The 21,353-nt window shown below is 38.9% G+C and overlaps 1 protein-coding gene across 1 annotated transcript in view; it reads left to right on the top strand.

The window, feature by feature from the left end:
- The window catches only part of MALRD1 (MAM and LDL receptor class A domain containing 1), a 215,974-nt gene that overhangs the window by 166,089 nt on the left and 28,532 nt on the right, over positions 1–21,353 (top strand). The window contains exons 27-28 of the mRNA XM_078378260.1: positions 8,257–8,382; positions 10,237–10,300. Coding sequence (XP_078234386.1) covers positions 8,257–8,382; positions 10,237–10,300 — 190 coding nt within the window. The remainder of the gene's footprint in view (positions 1–8,256; positions 8,383–10,236; positions 10,301–21,353) is intronic.

Below are 21,353 nucleotides of genomic sequence, written 5' to 3'. Positions count from 1 at the left end.
GTGATAATTTTGCAGGCTCCAGAGCAGTTTTTTTTTCCTTGTAGCTGCTGCCTTACAGGCCAAGATTCCTCATCTGATGAAGATTGAGGTGGGGGCCATTTCCTGTTTGGTTGTTTCCCTTTTTTCTTGCCCTGACCCTTACGCATAGCACTAATTCTGAACCTAGCACCACGAGTCTCACCAGCTTAGCTACTAAACTCAGTTATCAATCCCACATTGCATAGACCACCACCAAAGTGCAAGAAAAGATTAGCTTACAATTCTCGGCTGTAACCACTACCCCAATGTAACCCAGCCTCTGCACAATGAAGCACTTTATAACTTCCCAAAACAACTATTAATCATTTTAATTAAGTATGCTATGAAAACAATAAACTATGCTTCGTTGAGTGATTACGTGTGATCAGATTATTTATTCAGCTTGGAACTGATGAAGCCAATATCCAATTAATTTTAGTGAAATAGCTTTTCTGCTTTCTAATGTATAAAATATAATTAATTTTAATGCTACTCCAGAAGCCCCTAATAATTAATTGCCAGAGTCAAATTAATTAAATGAGCCTACACACTATCTATACCTAACAGAATTAATTATTTATTACTATATATGTAATATCTTATTAATTGCTAATTGATTCTATTATTATTATTATTATTATTATTATTATTATTATTATTATTATTATTATTATTATTATTATTATTATTATTATTATTATTATTATTATTATTATTATTATTATTTTAAAATCAATTATTTATTTTATTATCTATTTATTACTTATCGTATTTATATCCTTGATCTAGATGGGGAATGAATGTAAAACAATTCAAATCTGGTGCCTCCTGGCCTCAGCTACGTCACCAAGTCACCAAACTGGTGGCGCTATTCGCATGGAGCACTACCCAGACTCTATAAACTCCAACCCCTGGAGTAAGTAGGATGGTGTGTGTGGGGGGGAGAATCTAAGCACCAATGGCCATTGGGCCTAACAATCATGCCGCACACACCCCGAGCTGCTGCAGATCCTCCAAACTGACTGCTGTGGCTCCAAGAAATCGCAGCAAACCTCGGCTGCCTCCTACTTACCTGACCCTCTCAAGCTGTGGGTTAATGAACCGCCGAGCAAGCGAGGCGTGCTCGACACTGGCCCTTTGGCTGAAGTAAGTCTCCTATATTTATCTCCTTAAAGCTACCCAGCAACTATTCAAGTTTCAATTGTGCCGAGGTGCGATCCCCCCCTTTCGCAGCACTACCCCCGTAATAATAAATTTATTTAAACTTAAAGTAATCAATTAATATAAATTAAATTCACACAGAGTTTATGGGAAGGTACAAAAATTAGCCAAGTAAATCAAATGACATTATGAATCAGACCCCCCTAGACTCCCGAGTGATGTCCTCAGAGGCCTCCAAACAATGATGCACTTTGCAACAACACAGCATTAGCAGAGCTCTCTCCTTCACTGGTGCCAGAAAAGGAAGAGGCCGGGCAGAGGGGGGGAATGTCCTTAAATAACCTGACGCTCCGCCCTCTCACCTCATCCATTCTCGAGAGACTAAGAGTCCCACATCATCCACGGAGGGAGGCAAAGATGAGCCCACGCTGCTGAAGCAGTGGCTCAGCAGTGACCTGATCAATATGGCGGGTTTTATTTCCTGCTCTGTCTCGCAAAAGCACAAAATTGTTGTTTATTTTTACAAATCCTGTACTTAGCCAACTCTTCTGCTGTTCTGAATTCGAACTGAGTCTAACTTTGCTCATTAGAGAGTCTCTCTGTGTGAGTGTAATATAATTTTTAAATAGAGAAATAATGAACGCTTATACACACATTACCCACATGCCTCAACAGAGAGTTATGAATGGGAAATGACTTTTCTGCCCTTTATTTGACAATCAAAAGGATCCAGCTTGTGTCCCTATAAACTTTGAAAGACAGTTCTTTAAAAAATTTATCCCTTAACTGAGATTGTTCTTCCCTTATGGTACAAGCAAGATTAGCAGCACCTGTAAAAACTTTATTAACATTCATGATCCTACATATATTTAATATCAGCAGCATGAAACATTCATGAGATGGTGTTAATTGTCTCTCAGAAAAGTTAGTCTTAACTGTCAGAAACCCTGGACCACATGCAATATTCATTAACGGCAAAGCCATAAATGCAACTTAAGGGAAAGGGTAAACATTAAACTAGCCGGAGAACTCTGAGTTACAGTTAAGTTTCTGCCTGAAGCTTAGTGTATTGCAGAGAATAATAGGTACTTGAGTTTCAATCTTGAGGCATCTATCATTCTAAATGGTCCTAGTGACAGATTTAGAAGCCTAAGTCACTGCTAGCAGTATGTGAACTGAGTTTTTTTTGCACACACAACAGTTGTACTAGTTGTGTGCCAAGCTTAAAAATATATTTTAAGTGTTAATATAATAATGATCACATGCCATCAAATTGATACCAGGTTCTCTGGGTTTTTGAAGTATAATGTATTCAGAAGTAATTTACTATTCCCTTCTGGGAATGCTCTGGGGTCCATGTTGCTTACCCAATGCCACACAACACCTTTCCTCCCAGAAAATACAGTGGGGAATCAAACTCCCAACCTCTGTCACTAAGTTATCCAGACAGCTCATTTTAAGTGTTACAGTTATAATTTTGCTCCCCACAACTGAAGATAGTTGCATTACAGTTAGCTTTATAAAAGTAAACTGTCAATGATTAGCATTAGAAAAGTAACTTTACTCTCTACTAAGGTATTTTAGCAAGAGAATTTTGTTGTGGGATGGAAGAGAATTCGGAGTAGAACAAAAACAAAAGAACAAAAAAAGCCAAAAGCCCTCTAAATGATTCAAGCCATTGAGCTGTGATACAAATCACACCAAGGTAGCACGACAAGGAAAAAGAAAATAAACAGAATTTAAAAACATTTTTTTAAATGGGATTAAGAAATTAAGATTAAGAAATAAGAAAATGGAATAACACTATGAGCAAATCAGCATTTTTGTGGTATTCATAAATTTTATTCAGAAGTAAATCACAAAAAAAATGTTTAAAAAAGGAGGTTCCAAAGCATTATCTATGTATCTACAACACTTAGAAACTGTGAATGGTAGAGAGTCCAAAATTGGGGGTATTCTTATATGTGCACAGAACTAAAAGATTGGTTCCATGCTGAGCCTGCCTGTTTTGATAAATTTAGGTTAAATTTCATCTCCAGCCTTTTTTTTTCATAGACCTGCCATGTTTTTAGGTGGCAGTTCTTTGTATATAGAAATTAAGAGAGACAAATTCACTGAGGTAAAACCTGATGTCACCATATTTTGGTAGCCTCTGAAATAATTTTAGTTTAATTATGGATCATTCCAGGAAGATTTTTGGAGTTTTCTGTTGCTCGCTCTATAGTGCCCACCTTGATGAAAAGTCTGACATAAACTAAAAAGGCAGAGAGTAAGGAAATGAAGAGATGGGATTAAGGGCCTGTCCAAACTAGCTATTTTGAGTGTGTGGTAGATTGGGCTACAAAGGGAGGGTCTGTTGAGGTTGGAGGGAGGAGCACTATGCCATCTGGCATGCTCCTCCTGTCTGAACAGCAAACAGTCCCTTGTAGCCCAACCAGCTGTCAATTAAGCACTTCCCTGTCAATTAAGCCACTCCTTTCCCTCCCCTCCCCCTCCCTGCTTCCCTCTCCTAATTCAGCCCCCACTTTCTCTCTCAAGCTCTCCCTCGGAATCTACAGCTTCTGGAGGCTGCTATCTCCTAGCTAAGCAAGGAGCATGCCAAATAGAATGCACGCTTTACCACTAGGCCAGAAAGGTGCACAACAGCTTTTAAAGGGGAAGGATGGATTGTTGCTCTAAGGAGAAATACTAGGAGATGAGGTCTTTTTTTTTTAATCCAAAAAAGCTGTATATCCTATCTATATGCCAGTGTGGGCAGGTCCTAAATGGGATGGAGAAAGTGAAACCAAGATAATGTTTTGGGCAGGATGTATCTGAAACTTTCAAAAACTCTAAATGGGCAACAAGAGTAAGGTGGGGAGGAATCATATAATAGGTGGGATTTTCTGTGTCCATTCTGCTAAGACTTTTAGGATAGTAACATAATGCAAATTTAAATATCAATTAAAAATCTAAATAGTAAAAAGTTCCATTTTCAATATAAATTTAGTTTTATAATTTTTTTTACATTTTTAATAATTAATTTACTCTATGACTATTTCTCACTAACCTTACAATCTCTGAGGATTCCTTTTTCTAGAGGATCACATAAAGTGAGATGAGAGAAAAATAAATCTAAAACACCAAAAATTCTGGTAATACTTTAAAAACTTAAACATTACTTATACTATAAGCCTGTGGACTGGAATCCACTCTAGGCCACAAATATTCCACATACTATAATAAGTATGTTTTGGTTAAGGTGGTACAAGATTCTTTGTTATTTTTCTTGCAAGCAATTAACATGGCTATACCAAATTAACATGGCTATACCAAAGCATAGCATCAAATTATTGGCTAAAAGCCTGATCATTTCCTATTAACTTAAAGTAACAGAAGTAAAAGAAAAGTCATCTGGTTCTTATAAGATTGAGCTAATTGAACTAATCCTACTCAGAGCCAAACTATCGAAACTCATCAAACTCAAATTTATGAATTCCTATAGTAAGCTGTTAAAATTGTGTGCTCAGTCAAGCTAAAGGATGTTTGATTTTCTTATGTGTGCTCCTGGTATGGGATTTGTCTGAATCTCAGAGACATGACATTACAAGGTGACACAAGTTATGACCAGAAGATTCCGAGGATTAAGTAGTCACGAAGTTCATGTTCACTAATCAACTGTTATAAATGCAGTACTTAGAATTTAAAAAAAAACTGAAAAGGGAAACACAAGTGCTTTTAGATGTGCTTATATTGTACAGCTAAAAATACTTCTTTACACTCCACATGCAAAAGCTGGTGTGGGTCATTATGATAGCAAATGTAATCTGTTTTGAAGAAGAAAGATGGCTTGTATGAAATCCATTAAAAGTAAACACATATCTCTAATGTATTTTCTCTGTCATTTGGCTGATATATAGCATGACACGTGTTTGGATAGGTTTTCAAAACCTTTCCTTTGCTGTAGTATTTTAACATGTATACATGTTTTTGATAATGCTTAAAATTTTTTTTTGTCTAACCTCTTTTAAATGATTTAGGATGCTTTCTATATATATTTTAATCATTGTAAGCCACGGTGAGTTCCTTACGTAGGAGAAAGATGATAAGTAAATAAAATTGAATGTTTGATTGATAACTGTTTTAGAAGAGGTAGCTGTGTTGGTCTGTGCTAGTGTGTCAGACAAAAACAAAATCAAATAAGACAAAACTGTTGTGGTACTTTAAAGACTAAAGTCTGAGGACTTGTCCATAAAAGCTCTTATTAAAATATGGCAGCTTGTCTTTAAGGTGCTGTAAAAATTTTTCTTCTTTATTTTTATTTTTCCTGATTGATAACTCTTTAAGCAGCCATTCCTTTTGGATATGGAAGCCTTGATGTACAAGCCGAACTTTCTGTCTATAAATAGAAGTCCATTCATTTAACAGGTGGGGAACATGGCGGTCTTGCCTGGAGCCCCTGAAATCTAGGAATGTTCAAATCCCACTGACTTCAGCAGGAGAGAATTAAATGTCTGCCCAATTGCCTTATTAATCCCATGTGATTTGAAAGTGCTTTAGTTAGGGTCAGTTTTTATGAAATTCTTGCACTGAGGACTGTGCCTGCATCATTGCTAAACCGCTGAACTAGTAATGCAATTTAAAACATTGTATGATGGTTAAAGTTTACCTTGTGTGGTGTAGTGACAGAATAAGACTCAGGAGACCTGGGTTCAAATCTCCACTTGACTGTGGAAATTCATGGGCATGTGTGTGGAATTGGTAAAGGTTTAGAGTTGCTCTAAGTTGGTTTCAATTGACAGCATATAACACACAACTGTTATGCACATTATTTACACAGATTGGCTGGGTGAATATCAGTCATTTGCTGTTTATTTTTCTCCGGTTCTTTTTCATATTACTGTTCCCAGATAAATACTTCATAATGTGAAATTACCAGAATGAAGGAACAAGTGAACCTTTAAATATGTATGTGTTTGGGTTGGAATCTAAGCATAAGCTATTGAACTGTGAGGTTGAAAAGTAGTAATCATAGACAATTCTACAGACTATTTTATTAGTTAATATCTCCTAATGACTGGATGTTGTTAGTTTCTGGAAGAATAAGCACAGTTGTGGGTCACATCCCATAGATCACTGATCCCATCATGAATAATTAGGAGGCTTCAGCATTTTCCTCAAGATTAACCCTTGAAAGTTCCTTGAGGTTAGGTAGCCTCAGAGATTAAAATTGAATGTGACTGCATAACAGTATGCAGAGTTAGAAAAGCAATGTATGCTGCAGCTGTGGCATGTTTTGTTCTGAGCAATACAAACCAAAATACTGAGGCTGTAAATTATTGGTACCATGATAAACATTGCTTTTTGTATGACTATTTAATAACTTAAGCAGAATCATTTGTGCTTGGCATTTTATATGATCAAATTTTCATTCACTGTTATAATTTCAATATTATATTAAATCCAAGGCACCTCTGGGTTGTAGCATATTTGCATCTTGTTCTGAAATGCAAGGCCATCCTCTTCTTTATTTTTTTTTCAGAATATGTTTGTAATTTACAGATAGAAAAAGCAAACATTTATGTACAGTGAATACCTTCCCAGACAGCATGAATACCAAATATTACAGAAATGCATTAAAAATAGAGCCCTATATCATGAATAGTCCCCCAGTAATTCAGATGGTTAATTCCAGCATAGATGTGATGAACCAAAAACAGATTTCTTATAAACCAGTTAACCTACAACAAGCTAATGAAGTGTTGGTGTAGTGTTCAGAATGTTCGACTCTAACAAAGCTGTTATACTGTCTGTTTAGTAACATATTCAAAGCTCTGTGTCATTCACAGGATTTGGCGAGCTTGCATTTATCACTTTGTCTGTGAAGCATCAAGTGATGACTTCAGTGTGCAAAAGAGCCATCACAAACAACATGTAGAGATGTTTCACAAGCGCTCATACTTTTAAATGGAGTCAATTCAGGCAGTCTGCAGTGATTCATCAAAAGCTGATGTATACAGAAATACCATGAACTAGCCTTCTGGTTTGGACTTTGAAGCATCTACACTCAAAGGATTTCACAATTTCTGAGTATTTTTTGGAATATTTTTCATGCACTTAAATGGTACACACTTTATACCTGTTTGTCCTTTGTACCTTTGCATCCACTTTGACTGGATGCATGTTTACCCTGGTCTTTGTTATTATGTGCTATCAAGTTGGAACTGACTTATAGAGATCCTAATAGAGTTTCCAAGCTGAGTGAGTTGTTCAAAGAATGGTTATACTAGTTCTTCCTCCCAGTGAGATTCTATGGTAGAGCCAGGGAATTGAACCCAGGTCTTCCGAATCCTAGTCCATCACTCTACTCACTGCATCACAGTGGGTACCCATTCTAGTCTTTAGCCAAAACAAAACAAAACATTTTCCTAGCTTAACTTACAAATTTAGAGAGCAGGGTGGGGATCGAACTGGTGCCAGTTCTTTTCAAAAGTGGGCTGGTGACATAGGGATATAGTCATGATATAATTGGGCTCAAATCAATGGTTCCACCGGGTTTCATCCTCCCTCTCTCTTCCCAGCCTTGGGTCCCCAGATTTTCTTGGACTACAATTCCCAGAAATCCTGACCAGCACACATAGTGCTGAAGACATCTGGGAGTTTTAGTCTACACCTGGGGACCCAAGATTTGGAACCATTGCCCTATTGGAAAGGAGAGTGGTACAGAGGGGAATTCCAGCTCTTATCTCTAATCATGGATAAAAGAGAGCAGTAAGTAGTCCTCTCTTCTCCCTCCGTAACCTACAAGAGGCAAGGCTTTGCAGGAGAAGGGATGATTTAGAAGCCTCTATGGGAACATCAAGACATTGTTTTTCAGAATCTGAGAGCACAATGGAGCATATTGTTGTATATATTCATAAGTAAACTCTTTGGACATTGTACGTTTGTAGCACTGTGAACTTTAGTGGGAAATGGCACAAAAATGAATGGAAAACAGACTCCAGTATGATGTGATGAACCAGCTGTATGTTTAATTTGAAGTGCTGCAACACTAAATAACAAGAATCTCTGCTCATCTTGTCTGTTTCCTTTATTTAGCTATTAAAGATTGCTTTGATGGGTTTGTACTATGTCCCTCGACTAACAGCTGCATTCCAGTCTCCCAGCGATGTGATGGTATCGCAGATTGTATTGATTTTGTTCCTGATGAATCTAGCTGTTCAGGTAACCTTCCAGTTATAAGTCACAACTTCATTTTTTTAAAAGCCTGCAAAGAGGGGAAGCATGCAGAATCCTTGCGCAGCTTTGTATAGCTCTTATGTGCAATCATTCAAGCTGTGCATTGCACACTGGGATGTACCTTGATCAGTTGTGTACCAAAACAACTATGAAAACCACTTGCAGAATTTCACGCATGCATCCGATATTTCACAATAGGATTATGATCCAATGTATTTGAATTTTTCCAGATGTCTTCTCTTATTTTCTGATTGTGTGGTAGTCTTCAGTCAAATTTTAGGCAGATATTTCCTGTTGTACAATGTGGAATTAAACCTAAGGAAGTGGGTTGCACACTTTATTACCTGAAAATAGAGTTCTTCTCTTCTTGTCTGACATTCTCCATCATGAAAAGTCAGTGGTGGCATCTCCAGCCAACATTTCCTGAAGTCCTGTCTTCTACCTATCTTCGCAGTTTGCTATAGCAAGCTTCATTCCTTGTGGGTAAAAGGAAATTAAAAAGGCAGAAGCCCAGAAAAGGTGGAAGGTAGCAGGATTAACTGCTTCCTCCTTGTCTTCCAGTTTCAAATACAGTGGGGTCTTGACTTGAGAACTTAATCCGTATTGGAAGGCGGTTCTCAAGTCAAAAAGTCTGTAAGTCAAGTCTCCATTGACCTACAGTGCATTGAAAACCAATTAATCCTGTAACAGGCCATTTTTGTTCCATTTTGGTTTTTTTCTGGTCTGTAAGTCAAATCTCAGTCTGCAAGTCAAACCTAAATTTTGCGGCCAGAGAAGTCTGTAACTCAAAAAGTCTGTAAGTCAAGCCGTCTGTAAGTCAAGGGTCCATTGTAATGAACACCAACAGTGATAAAAATGCACCTAAAGTGGATGCTACAAAATGTATGCTGTTGAGTTTCAGTCAGTTCAGTACTGTGCCAGAACACAAACTGCTTGTAGGAAAAACAAAAATGAATTCCTATAAACGTCTTTTTAAAACAAAATGCATCAGAAATCAAATCCCAAATCTCTTTATCACCCAAGGCAGAAGATCCACAGCACAAAGAAAGTAGTTCCAGGTATACACTCTTTAAGGACTGAAAATAAAACACAAAGCCTGATACAAAAGCATAACACTGAGCCACTTTGAGGGTTGCCACCTGGGAGAAAGGTGGCATACAGATGTAATAAATAAATATCACCACATGGATTCAGCATTCCAGTGCCTCTCCTGCACAAAAAATATTGAACTTCCATGTATCATCCTCCAGGACAATAGCAGCTTCTGTCCTTTCCAGCTTTCCCTGCTTCTTTCTAAGTGGGAATTTAGAGTTACAGCCCCTTCCTGAGGTCTGCCCACCTACTGGACTGAATCAAATAGTCTACAGAGGTTAGACTTGCACACTGGTTTGGTCACAGCAGGGACTTGTAATTTGCCTATTAGGAATGGCTTGAAAGTTATGAATTTGCTTACCCTAAGCAACAGCAGTATTTCATCAACAGGCTAATTCACATAGGTTAATAATACAAAATTTTAGTGGTACAATGAAATACAACCTGAACATTTAAAACAATAATATGTCAATAAGGCATTTTGAACCCATCTCAACAAGTTATGGCAGATGTCATGGGCGCACCCAGATGTTGTTAAACCCCCATTCTTCTTAACAGTGGTAAAGTCTGGACAGTGGCAGGGCAAGAAGACAGTAACAATTCACTGACATTTGGAAGGTGAATGGTTCTAAAGGATTGATCTTCTGATTATATGTTTCTAGGCATTAAGTCCAGTATTTCAGTATATCTCTCCTAATACTATTGTCACAATTTTGACGATTTGTCAATCTCCCTCCACACGCACAGATTGTCCTGAGGCATATTGCAAAAACGGAGGAATATGCATCAAGGAACCGGTTCCCATCTGTCAGTAAGTGTCATAGTTGTCTTCTTCTTCTTCATAACATTTATTCCAGGGCTAAGCAGACTGGCTCACCAACCCAATCTGCACCACGCTGTTGGGACCTCATCCATCATATTCTGCTTCTGTTTCCTTTTCTTCCAAACAATCTTTGCGCCATGAATAGAATGGCAAAAAAAGAGAGGATGCAATAGGTTTGAGACCTAAGTAAGAAGAATGCAGGAATGGTGCCAAAAGAGGCATGGCACTTCAAGGGGTCAAGAATTCCCTTACCTGGGGTTACAGACAAAACAGGTTAAGCGTGTCAACTATAGTTGTCATTGGAGCAGATGCAGGGAGTTCCAAAGATTCAAGGGTTTACACACGTGCCCATGCAGTTTATGGGGATCCAGCCATGATGCCCACCACTCAAAAATGTCTATCCTTTTTTCTTAATTGGAAATGCACCTTCTAGTGAACAACAACAACAAAAAATTGATTATTTAAAACTTGAGGTGCAGGAGTCCCAGGGATGTAAGGCCCCCCTTAAAACATAGCAAAGTTGTCCACCTCAGGAGCAAAAGGGTGCTTTAAAGCTGAAAACCGCTTTTTAAAAATGATGCATGTTTGTGGAAGTGCTGGGGACACCCAAGAGGTTGAGTGGTCACATATCAGCCCCCCCCCCAGGAGGCTGCATGAAGTCTGCAGGTGGCATGTTGCCCATCCCTACACTTGAATGACAGGGAGAATGGGGTGGAGGAGGGATGTCCCCCACACTGCCCATGCAGTGGAGAGAGAAAGAGGTGATAAGGAAAACAGGATGGAGAGCGGATGAGAGGCGTGATAGGAAATTACGGTAAATGGGACAGTGTTTTTTGTATTGGTATGACTTTATGAGAACGGTGCTTATAAACCTTTATGAAGACCTCCATATGTAGATCCTTAATACTTTTCTCTTTCATCTTGTTACCATTTCCAAAATTAAGCCAGCATGGATGGTATTCAAAGTAGAATTTTCTTGGCTTGATTACAAACTCGAATTAGGTGAAAATGTCAGTTCTCAGGAATGTATAAAGAGAAGCCAATGCAAGCATAGAGCAAAACGTACTTCTAATTTCAGTGCCAGCCATTTTGTACAGAAGTAGAACTATAATTTATGATGTGTTGCTACTTTTGACATTAAGAAAACCCACTCAGATACAGGGTGTTTGTTTGCTACTTTAGTATTCATCTATTCCTACTGTGGCATCTTAGCTGAAATCATGATGCTGTATTTAATATCATAACCATCTTTACATCAAAAATGGCTGACATCACTCACCCAAAACAATAATAATCAGCAGAAAATTATACTAATGCTCAGGATCGTCTGTTAATGTAATTTATATATATATATTGCATACACACTATAACCAGCATTCTATAATGACTTTAAGTGATTAAGATTTATGAGGATGCTTTTGTAGATTTTTTTTTTCTCTTGTAGTGTTTATGTTGCTGTTTACGTTTTGTGTGTGTCCGTTGTAAATTTTTTATAGGAGTAATTACATTTCATTAAGTAAATTACTTAGGAATTCTTAGTTATGACTTCTGCGCCACCAACCATGGCTATCTTTATACAGTAAAATGACATCACATCAGCAGGGAACAAGAGATTCATAAGAAGCCCAATCTATATATTTTAAATTCCTAATAGCTTTCTCTGTTGGCTGGATAGCTCAGTGGATTAGAGGTTGGGAGTTCTCTTCCATTGTGTGCTTCCTGAGAGAATATACAGCCTGTGTAGCCTTGGGCAAGCTACACAGACCCAGTACACCCTGAAAATAGAAGAGCACTATATACCTAGAATACATTAGAAAGGGTCAATAATAAGAACTCTGGAATTGACTTGACAGCATGTAGTTGCTATTATTAATAGTTTTCTCTAGAGATAGGGTATTCGTATACAAACACCCACACACACAGAGGTGGAGATAACAAGGGTTATCAAGACTGTCCACTCACGATTCTGCCACTGATGTGAGCTTGACAGAGCCTTCCTGTCGCTCCGTTGTCTGCAATGGATTAGCCACTCTCTGACCTAGCAGAGAGGCTTGTCATCCCACCTCCTGGGGATGACAAGTTTTTTTTCATGTTGTAAGTGAAAGAAAGAAAGAAAGAAAGAAAGAAAGAAAGAAAGAAAGAAAGAAAGAAAGAAAGAAAGAAAGAAAGAAAGAAAGAAAGAAAGAAAGAAAGAAAGAAAGAAAGAAGTTTTCTTTTAGTTCCTCTAATTTGTGAAATGGAAGCAGCTTCTTGCAGAACTGTACAGCTTTTACCTTGGTCTTAAATGCTAATCATAAAACCCAGTCCCAGTGAAATCAGTGAGTTACACTTGTGAAAATGTGTACATTACATGTATATTGCTGGATGGATACCACAGAGAATTGGGAACTTGGCTGCAGAGCCAGAACTTAGCAGTTTAATTCCCCATTTTGCTTTCTAAGAGAAAAGCCAACCTATGCATATGCTTAGGCAAGCTCCACAGTCCCGGAAGAAAGGAACGGTAACCTTCTTCTGAGTAATTTGTACTTCGAAAACCTTGGAAGGAGTCACCCTAAGTTGGAACTGATTTGATGGCAAACAATTACAGTTATTATCATGAGGCTATTAGACTGTGATACAGTAAAACTGCAGTCAGTAGTCAATACGGGTTATAACTTTTAACAGAGGGGATGTGGCGCTCCTGATCTTAAATATCAGTATGGTTTATTTTATTGTACATTAAAGTAGGCTGCTACCCGTGAAATACATTTTTAGCAGTCATCCCACATAATCTCTTTTTTGAATGCACAAAAGCTTCATTGAACGAATTCAAATGATAATTAAACTTTGAGGAAGCAGCAGTCTTCTTTCAGACCTATTATTAACAGAGAAGCAAGGCTACTTTTCTTGAGTAAATTTTAAGCTCTAAACATATTTACTCAAACTGGCTAGTTGGAGTGGATTTTTTAAAGGAAATTTAATTGGAAGAGGAAAAAGTCAATAAAGGGTTTCAAACCTGATCCTTTCTCATTAGTGCCTCTACCATTAGAACTTTGAAGATTTGGACCGGGCTGCGTCATCTTCGTATTATATTTATTTACATTTCATAGCCAGCTTACCCCATTCCTTGGACTTAGGAAATGTTTACAATAATGAGAGAAAGGCACTGAAGGGTTCAAGAAGCTATTGAAGCTCTTGTTCCGGGGATTTAGAGTTGTACGTTTGTCATGACTGATGTAAAACAATCAATTCTGATTTTTTTTTTTCAACTAAAAAGCCTTCTCTTTTTTTTTGAGCCAACGATTCAAAAGAATTATTTTTTTCATAATTTTTAAAAGGGCAAAACTGCTATGCATTGTGGGAGCCAGGCCACAGGTCTATTTATAAGACGGGTTTTTTTTTTGCTTTGAAGAGCTGTCAGGCAACATCTTTGTCTCTTCAGGACAACGTTTTGAGGGTGGTGGTGGAAGGCCACGGACCAGATTTAGCCAATCAGTCATCCTCAATGCAGTGCTTTGACCCAGATACCACCTTCCAGCCAAGTTGGCAGATGGGTCATTTCCTCACTACAAAGAAGCACAAAACTTTTCCTCTCGCCCCTGAAGTAGTTTCAAAGTCAAACCCAGCTGCTGCTGAAAGCGATATGAATCTTTCCGTATAGGATTTTTGAAGCTGAGAGAGCAGTGCTGACCCCTGCACAGAAAGTAACCATAGCAGCACATTCTAAATATTTCCTTAGGCACTCCTTGCTTGCGTTTTATCAGCCCTGTCGGATTATGTGGTATCAGAGCTGGAATTATTTTTAGCATCTGATCCAAATAATTGAATTCTTAATGCAAAAGGAGCGCAAGCCTGTTCAACAAGGAAAGGAAAACATTAGAGAACAGGGGGAGGGGGGAAAGTGAGAGAGATTCAAAAGCTTTAGAACATGACTGGGGAAGGATTCATCTTGTAGAGCGGAGGTTTGCAAATCCCTTTACAAGATACTGGGGCTTGCCTACTTCAGTATTTAGGATGCTGAAAGCATACTGTCCATTGTCGGATGAATGTCCCACCTTTTCGCTTGGATTCCCACCATCTTATATTGGACCCAATGAGGCAAAAACACAGGCCTATTTATAAGACGGTGTGCTCCCCCTGCTAGTAAGAAGATGACTGGAAGCCGAGGAAAGAACCGGCAGAAGGACCCAAATGTACGTGCTGACATCAAAAATGTGGCCCATTAGCTCTTATGAAAGGCTCTTCTCCCATGATGACTTACTGCCTCTTCTTTCTCTACAATTAAGGTGTAGGTAATGAGGCTTAAGAAAGGAATGAATGCTCTGAGGGCACAGCAGGTTGCTCTTAGAAGTGCCAGTTTTATTTGCAAAGGTTAAGTAATATTCTAGAAGGACTTTTTCCCCCCTGAAGATGAAAATTGCCAAAGAGGGGTTGGAGGCTGCTTTTTGGAAAGAGGTGGACTATTTTCTCTCCTCATAGAGGAGAAATCTAATTCACTATTCATATCAGTCCTTTTGTGCAAATATAAGAGATTGAGGAGGCAGGTAATTGAAATTGCCAGAAACATTAAGCATATGAAATCCATCAATGGTATTTTTGTCGCTTTTCTCAGGCCTAAATGGTCACCCCATGCGATCTGGGTATTGGGTTATGAGACTTCTCCTCCCACCAGCACCAAAAATGGTGCACGTCTAGGCAGGCCCTTTCCGTATCCTACGTGTTTTTCTGAATGCACCTCTCTTTACATTCCCCTCCACTGTTTGAATTGTGTTTGTGCGAGCTTTAGAAACCGATGCCATTCTAGCATTGCATAATTAGTCGCATACAGCAGGAAAAAGTATTAGATGTGCATGTCTTTCTTTGAGTGATGAGAAACCAAAAAATATGCACGCCTTTGTGTTAATAAGCCTAGCAGACCATGATTTTGATAAATTCTCTGCAAGTCTTCATTAATATACATTCCCTTTCCATTTCTCATTTGTGTGGCTAGTGCTGCGGAGCAATCCAAACAGGCTATCAAAACTCTTATGGTTATTATTGTTTTAATTTGTTGAAAAGTCAGATTTAGGATTACTCTGGAAATGAATATCAGACTGTTGATCAAATATAGAAAGTATCTTTGAAAATAAGTTTGTTTTGAAAAAAAAACATGTGTTTTCATCTATTGTCAAACACCTGTCTATCCAACAAGTTTCATGTATACTGATACTTACGAATCTAATCAGAATAAATCTTTGTGGAAAAGAATTTGCTGAATTGGCCGGATTGTGCCTGTTGATTTTAAAATATACTAACCATACAATACAGTCATGTCAGAAAAGTTATAGCACACAGTCTCCCAAACCACATATACGTGTCTTTCTCCATAGTCATTTCCATGTCCATCTAATGTAAGTGGACACATCAAATAATAGCCAAGAATGCAGTCATTTTCACTGGTGGAACCAATCCACATGAGAAAAACTTATGTGGAATTTCCATGTCTGGAACTGATAATGGAATTTGTCCACTGGGTACTAGCCAGAGAAATTTGGATACATTTAAATCCCTCTGCAATCAGTGGATCTCGTGTTCTTAAGTGTACTTCAGTCCTGCTGAGTTTAATTGAGCTTAAACTCAGTATCTCTTGATTAGTCTTAGAATTTTGATTTTCATAGTAGTAACTACTTTTGACACAGGTGTGGACAGAACAACTTAGTAAACTGTATATAAAGTAATACAATTATAAATTGTATATAAACTAATACAATTACTAATAAAGCAAATTGTATATATATACAGTTTATATACAATTTGCTAAGTTGTTCTGTCCACACCTGTGTCAAAAGTAGTAACTACTATGAATATATATATGAATACACACACACACACACACACACACACACACACACACACACACATATACAGTTAATTATGAATGAAATGTTAAAACTCCCTTTGGTGAGTAGTCTGAACAGTACCGGCTCTGTTTCTGAGAAAATTGCTTGTGGTTGGGTGAGGATTTGCATCAAGAGAGAAATGTATTATCTTCTGTACTTAAGGCCCAGCAGACTGACCTCTGACCAGCCCATCTGCCCCGATTAGACTCCCTGATGGTTCAAGAGCCTCAGGCTTCCTTGCCTGTCTCTGATCCCACTTTACCATTCTTTGTGCTCAACCAGCATGAGCTCAGCTATCTGAGAATTAAACCCTTTATGCTGTTGCTAGGTGGCAGGGGCATGGCCGGAGACATGCAGAATCTAGCAAATTAGGTAGAACTTCTTGAACTTCTCATGCCAGATTATAGTGTTGACTGACTGGTACAGCTTCATGCATTTTAATTTCACACACACACAATTTGCAGTATTGGGATTTGGCTACCAGTCTGTGCCTCTCTGCTAGAACAGCGGAAACCATGTATTACTCCCATACAGACTTTTCTTAGATATGAATCCATCATTAGTGTTGTGTCTACTTCTTCATTTTAAAAATTTAAACCCAGAGGGAAACATGTACACAATGGTCTACAGATCTTGTTTTGGCATTAAGTACTTTTCTTGCAAACAGAAATATACAGGACCCTCATGTAACTGTGGAGAAATTATGTGCCAACTGTGCCTTGTCTTTTTGCTTCTTTGAAGCTAGCTTGTTCTTATTTTATCAGATGTCACAACATACACCATCAGAATTCTGAATTTCTTTATAGCAGCTTCTAGGTAATTCAGACGAGATGGTTGGACAGTGTCATCGAAACTACCAACATGAATTTGACTAAACTGCGGGAGGCAGTGGAAGACAGGAGGGTCTGGCGTGCTCTGGTCCATGGGGTCATGAAGAGTCGGACACGACTTAACGACTAAACAACAACAAAGCTAATTCAGATAGTACTGTAACATTCACTCCCTCCTGCTGGTAGCTCATGAAAGACTGTGTGTAATCTTTGTCAGGTTCTTGCTGACAGCACTCCACCCCACTCCACGTACACCAAAAGATAAGTTTTGAAAATGGCATTTTCAAGCAAGATTCATTTAGGGCAATGTAGATATGGGGGAAAATGTAGGATCAAATGGTGTGGATCAGTTTCCTCTGCCAGCCAATGCCAGTCTGATATTCTTTTGTTAACTTGCGTGATTAATGATCTGAGTGGTCAAATTTATGAAGAGAAGACAATTAGCCAGCTAATCTTCTTCTTATGTGCTAGCCAGGGACATTAATCTGGTGTCTTTTTCATCTCATCTCATATCCCTTTGAAGCAAAGTGAAAAGGCATTCTGGGAGGAAGCTATCTACTTCATTCTTGATGAGATCTTACAAAGATTCAGCCAGTTATCCAGTTGATAGACATTGCACGATGGATTACATAAAGTCCCATGCTTCCCTAATGTAGTCCATACCTGCAGAAAACAAGCCTGGAAAAATGCAAGCATCAGTGGGACACGGCACATGGCAAAGCTGGGAAATGCTACAGGGGGGGGGGCTATAAGCCCAGTATTCTTCCAGCCAGCATGGTCACTAGGATTCTAGGAGTTGTAATCAAAAAGAGTGTCTTTGTGTGAGTACGAGTCCTCCCAATAACAAACACAGAGCTACAACATAGTGGCCTGATTACTTTTTGGTCTGCAACTGCCAGAATTTCTTAGCAATTTTTCTCGGGTAAATTGTTCCATGTCTAGATCACACAGTCATCCTTGTCGTTTAGTCGTTTAGTCGTGTCCGACTCTTCGTGGCCCCATGGACCAGAGCACGCCAGGCCCTCCTATCTTCCACTGCCTCCCAGAGTTGTGCCAAATTCATATTGGTTGTTTCAATGACACTATCCAACCATGTCATCCTCTGTCGTCCCCTTCTCCTCTTGCCTTCATACATTTCTGTCACCTACTCAGAATCTGTGTAGATGAGACTTAATGGAATTTTGGCATTGAAGTTAATGGTACATGAATCACACACAACCACATAGGCCAAATTTCTTATGTCTCTCTGATTGTCATACAGGAGGAACCCCTAGATGGCTGCACAATAGATAAGCAATGCAGTGGTACCACGTAAACATTATGTATTTTTATATTTGCTAATGGTTTTGTGACCTCACTTATCTAAGCTCTGCTGATCTTTCCAAATACATTTCTGCCCAGAAAACCCGCAACCATATGTAGTTCATATAAAGGAAGGGATGTGTGGAAGTTACTGGATTGTAGACGGCCCTTCTGACTACATTTACTTTGGAGTCCTATGAGCAGGAAATGTCGTGAGAAAATGCAACAGATACTTTAGTTTTATGCTATTAGTTGAGCCGATATTTTAGGAGCTGAGGAGCCGCTTGCTCCTGCCACAGAACCACCTCAAAGTAAACACATCTGCTTCAGCTTTGAAAGGGGAGTACAAGTTATCCTTCCCTAATCACAACATATATGACTTGCCTGTAGTCTATACAGTTGGGTTCTCCAGTTTCCCAGCACTTAGCCTCCAGCGCCGTTGCTGACCGCAGTGCATTGTCTGCGCAAGCCAAATATTTGACAGCAGATTCTTGAAAAGAGGCTTGGGACCAAACCATAAGAGACATGTTATCCAACAGTTCAACTTCCTTTTTGCTTTGTGGGTGACCAGAGAAACAGGAAAGGGGCTTTCCCTCTCAAACTTCCTCATTAACTTGTAGCCTCAGCAAAGCATACTAGTGTTTCAACCAGGGGAGGGCAACAGTTATACCTCTGAGACCCACATGAACTGAGTGACTACATGTGGGCCTCAGAATTCTTGGTGAGTGAACTGAGTGAATTCTTGGATATTTACTGACACCAGGAGAATCCCAGAGTATTGAGGATTAGCAGTAGCATTAAAGATAGAGGGAGGGTTAACTTTACACATATTGGTCATAATTCTGTTGCACAGTTACCCCAGCAGAAAGGAGCTGGCATAACTTGGAACTGCAAATTGCTGCTAATAAGCAGGAATCCCATCAGAAACTTGATAATTAGCAGCAATTTGCTGCTGTGAGTTATGCCATTTCCTTTAGGTGGCATAACCACGCAACAGGATTTTGACCACTATGTTTCCATTCCACACATTAAGAGTTTCATGCCACTGTTCCCTCATCCACTGCCAAGTTGGACAATATGTTACTTCTGTGCCAAGTCTTTTGTCTTGAGCTTGGATGAAAAAGAATCCCGGTGGCTAAATGCAATACATTTGGGAGCAGGGGAGGATTTTCCCTGCTGTATTTTTGTCTGTTTCTCATATAAAAAAGAATTGCACATGGCAAACAACTTCAAGACATTATTTATAACTTTTCAATTGACAACATCATAAAATGCTTATCTCGTGGCTCCACTAGATACTGCAATGAAAGTGCTCCACTGAGATACTGCAATGAAAGTGTGACTCTGAAGGATTAAAATGTCCCTTCTGAGTGGATGTAGGTTATGGCACCATGAGACTCATGGTTATTTTTGCAGTGGGTAACAGTCAGAAAAACGCAAGTCATTATAATCCTTTTTCTCTGCATCAATCAGAAGGGTATTTCTGAATTTAGAGTGGGGAATGCAAGAGGGTAATGAAGAAAGGGACACATCTCTTCCTGCATTAAAGATCACTGTTGAAATGTTATGGGATGGGGTTTGTAAGGGGTGGCTGTGAAGCATACAGATGGCCTGGTGAGGTGGCGTGGGAATCTTGGCAAACCAAATGTAACCTGCGCAGGACAGAGATTCTCTGGGTTTTTCTAAGAATTATCGAAATAATGGCTGAAACACTTGTGTATTCCCCCCAGTATGATGTCCTTAATGTCACTTCTCACAGCAAATTGCCAGAAATTAAGAAGTCAGCCTGGGATTTCCAAACATACTCATGACAGATATATGATGGGAAACGAATCTGATGACATCTTACTTTGCACCAGCTGACAAACAGATATTATGCCAATGGCTTTATGCTGGGGAGTTTAACCAAGAGGACTCTAGACAACACATGTGAAATATCTTGAACAGTCAGGAGAAGCACTATGTAAAACAGGGTGCATTGCTGTTTTTACTGGATGCTACTCCATTGCCTATATTTTCAAAATTAAGAACATAAAAGCTACCCTCTAGCAGAATGATTCATTACTACAGTGTTGCTGGCAGGCCAGCTTTTCCGTAGGAAAATAATAAGAGCTCAGCGTTATATTTTATATCCTTCTGAGTTTCCCAAATGAAAAGAGACGTCCATCTATTTCAGCCAGGTATGCAGAGGGTGACCATTCAAAGGAAGAATGAGATACAATCCAGTCAGCACCACAATTGTATGCTAAGTCTCCAAGGAGCCATCTGCTTTGTGTCAGCACCGCCAGACGTTTCTTATGTTTGCACTAAAGCTTCTGGAAGCGTCACATTCCATATCTTTAGGCTTTTCCTGAAGAATCAGAAGTACTCTTAGGCTGGGAGCCAAAGAAATAGGACTAACTCATTCCATGAATCTATACATCTGTATTTTTAAACAGAGGATGTTCATGCCACATGTTGGCAAACCACATTTGGAAGCCAAACATACTTGACAGAACAGTTTCTTATCAAGCACAGAAAGCAAGCCATTGGGCACTTGTAAAGTATCTGGCTCTCTGGATTTGGGCCCTAATTTATGCATACTATGGAGTTGTTGTAACCTTTGTATGTTGTCTTCAATATGTTTGGGCTAGAAGGGACTTTTCTGGACTGGGGCTACTATCATTCAATCCATAGCAACGAATTGTTTCCTCTCTGCCTCAGATTTTGAAGAGAGCCATACCTCTCTACTAAAGAGAGTCCTTTCTCCACCCTTTTTTCAGTCAAATAGCAGGAATTCAGTTAGAGCAATGTGTTTTGTCAGCCATGCAGCGTTTTGTCAGTCATGAAGCTAGTTGGTCAGTTAAGCTCTGTTCATGTAGCCAGTCATTATTTTTCTACAGCATGTTTTTGATCTATTCAGACCTTTGAGTAAATGAAAGCATTTATTCTTTCTCTTACCAGTTTCTCTGAATGAATTATTGAGACAATAAATGCCAGTTGAAGAGAACTAACAATAAGGGTTGGCAGGATGGATTTGTTCTACATCAAATGGATTTAACTTTAAAAAAT

Source organism: Pogona vitticeps, chromosome 6 (assembly GCF_051106095.1).
Source record: "Pogona vitticeps strain Pit_001003342236 chromosome 6, PviZW2.1, whole genome shotgun sequence".
In the NCBI taxonomy this organism is placed as follows: domain Eukaryota; kingdom Metazoa; phylum Chordata; class Lepidosauria; order Squamata; family Agamidae; genus Pogona; species Pogona vitticeps.
The sequence above is the reverse complement of the archived record's forward strand: the minus strand, read 5'-3'. Positions and strand labels throughout refer to the sequence as shown.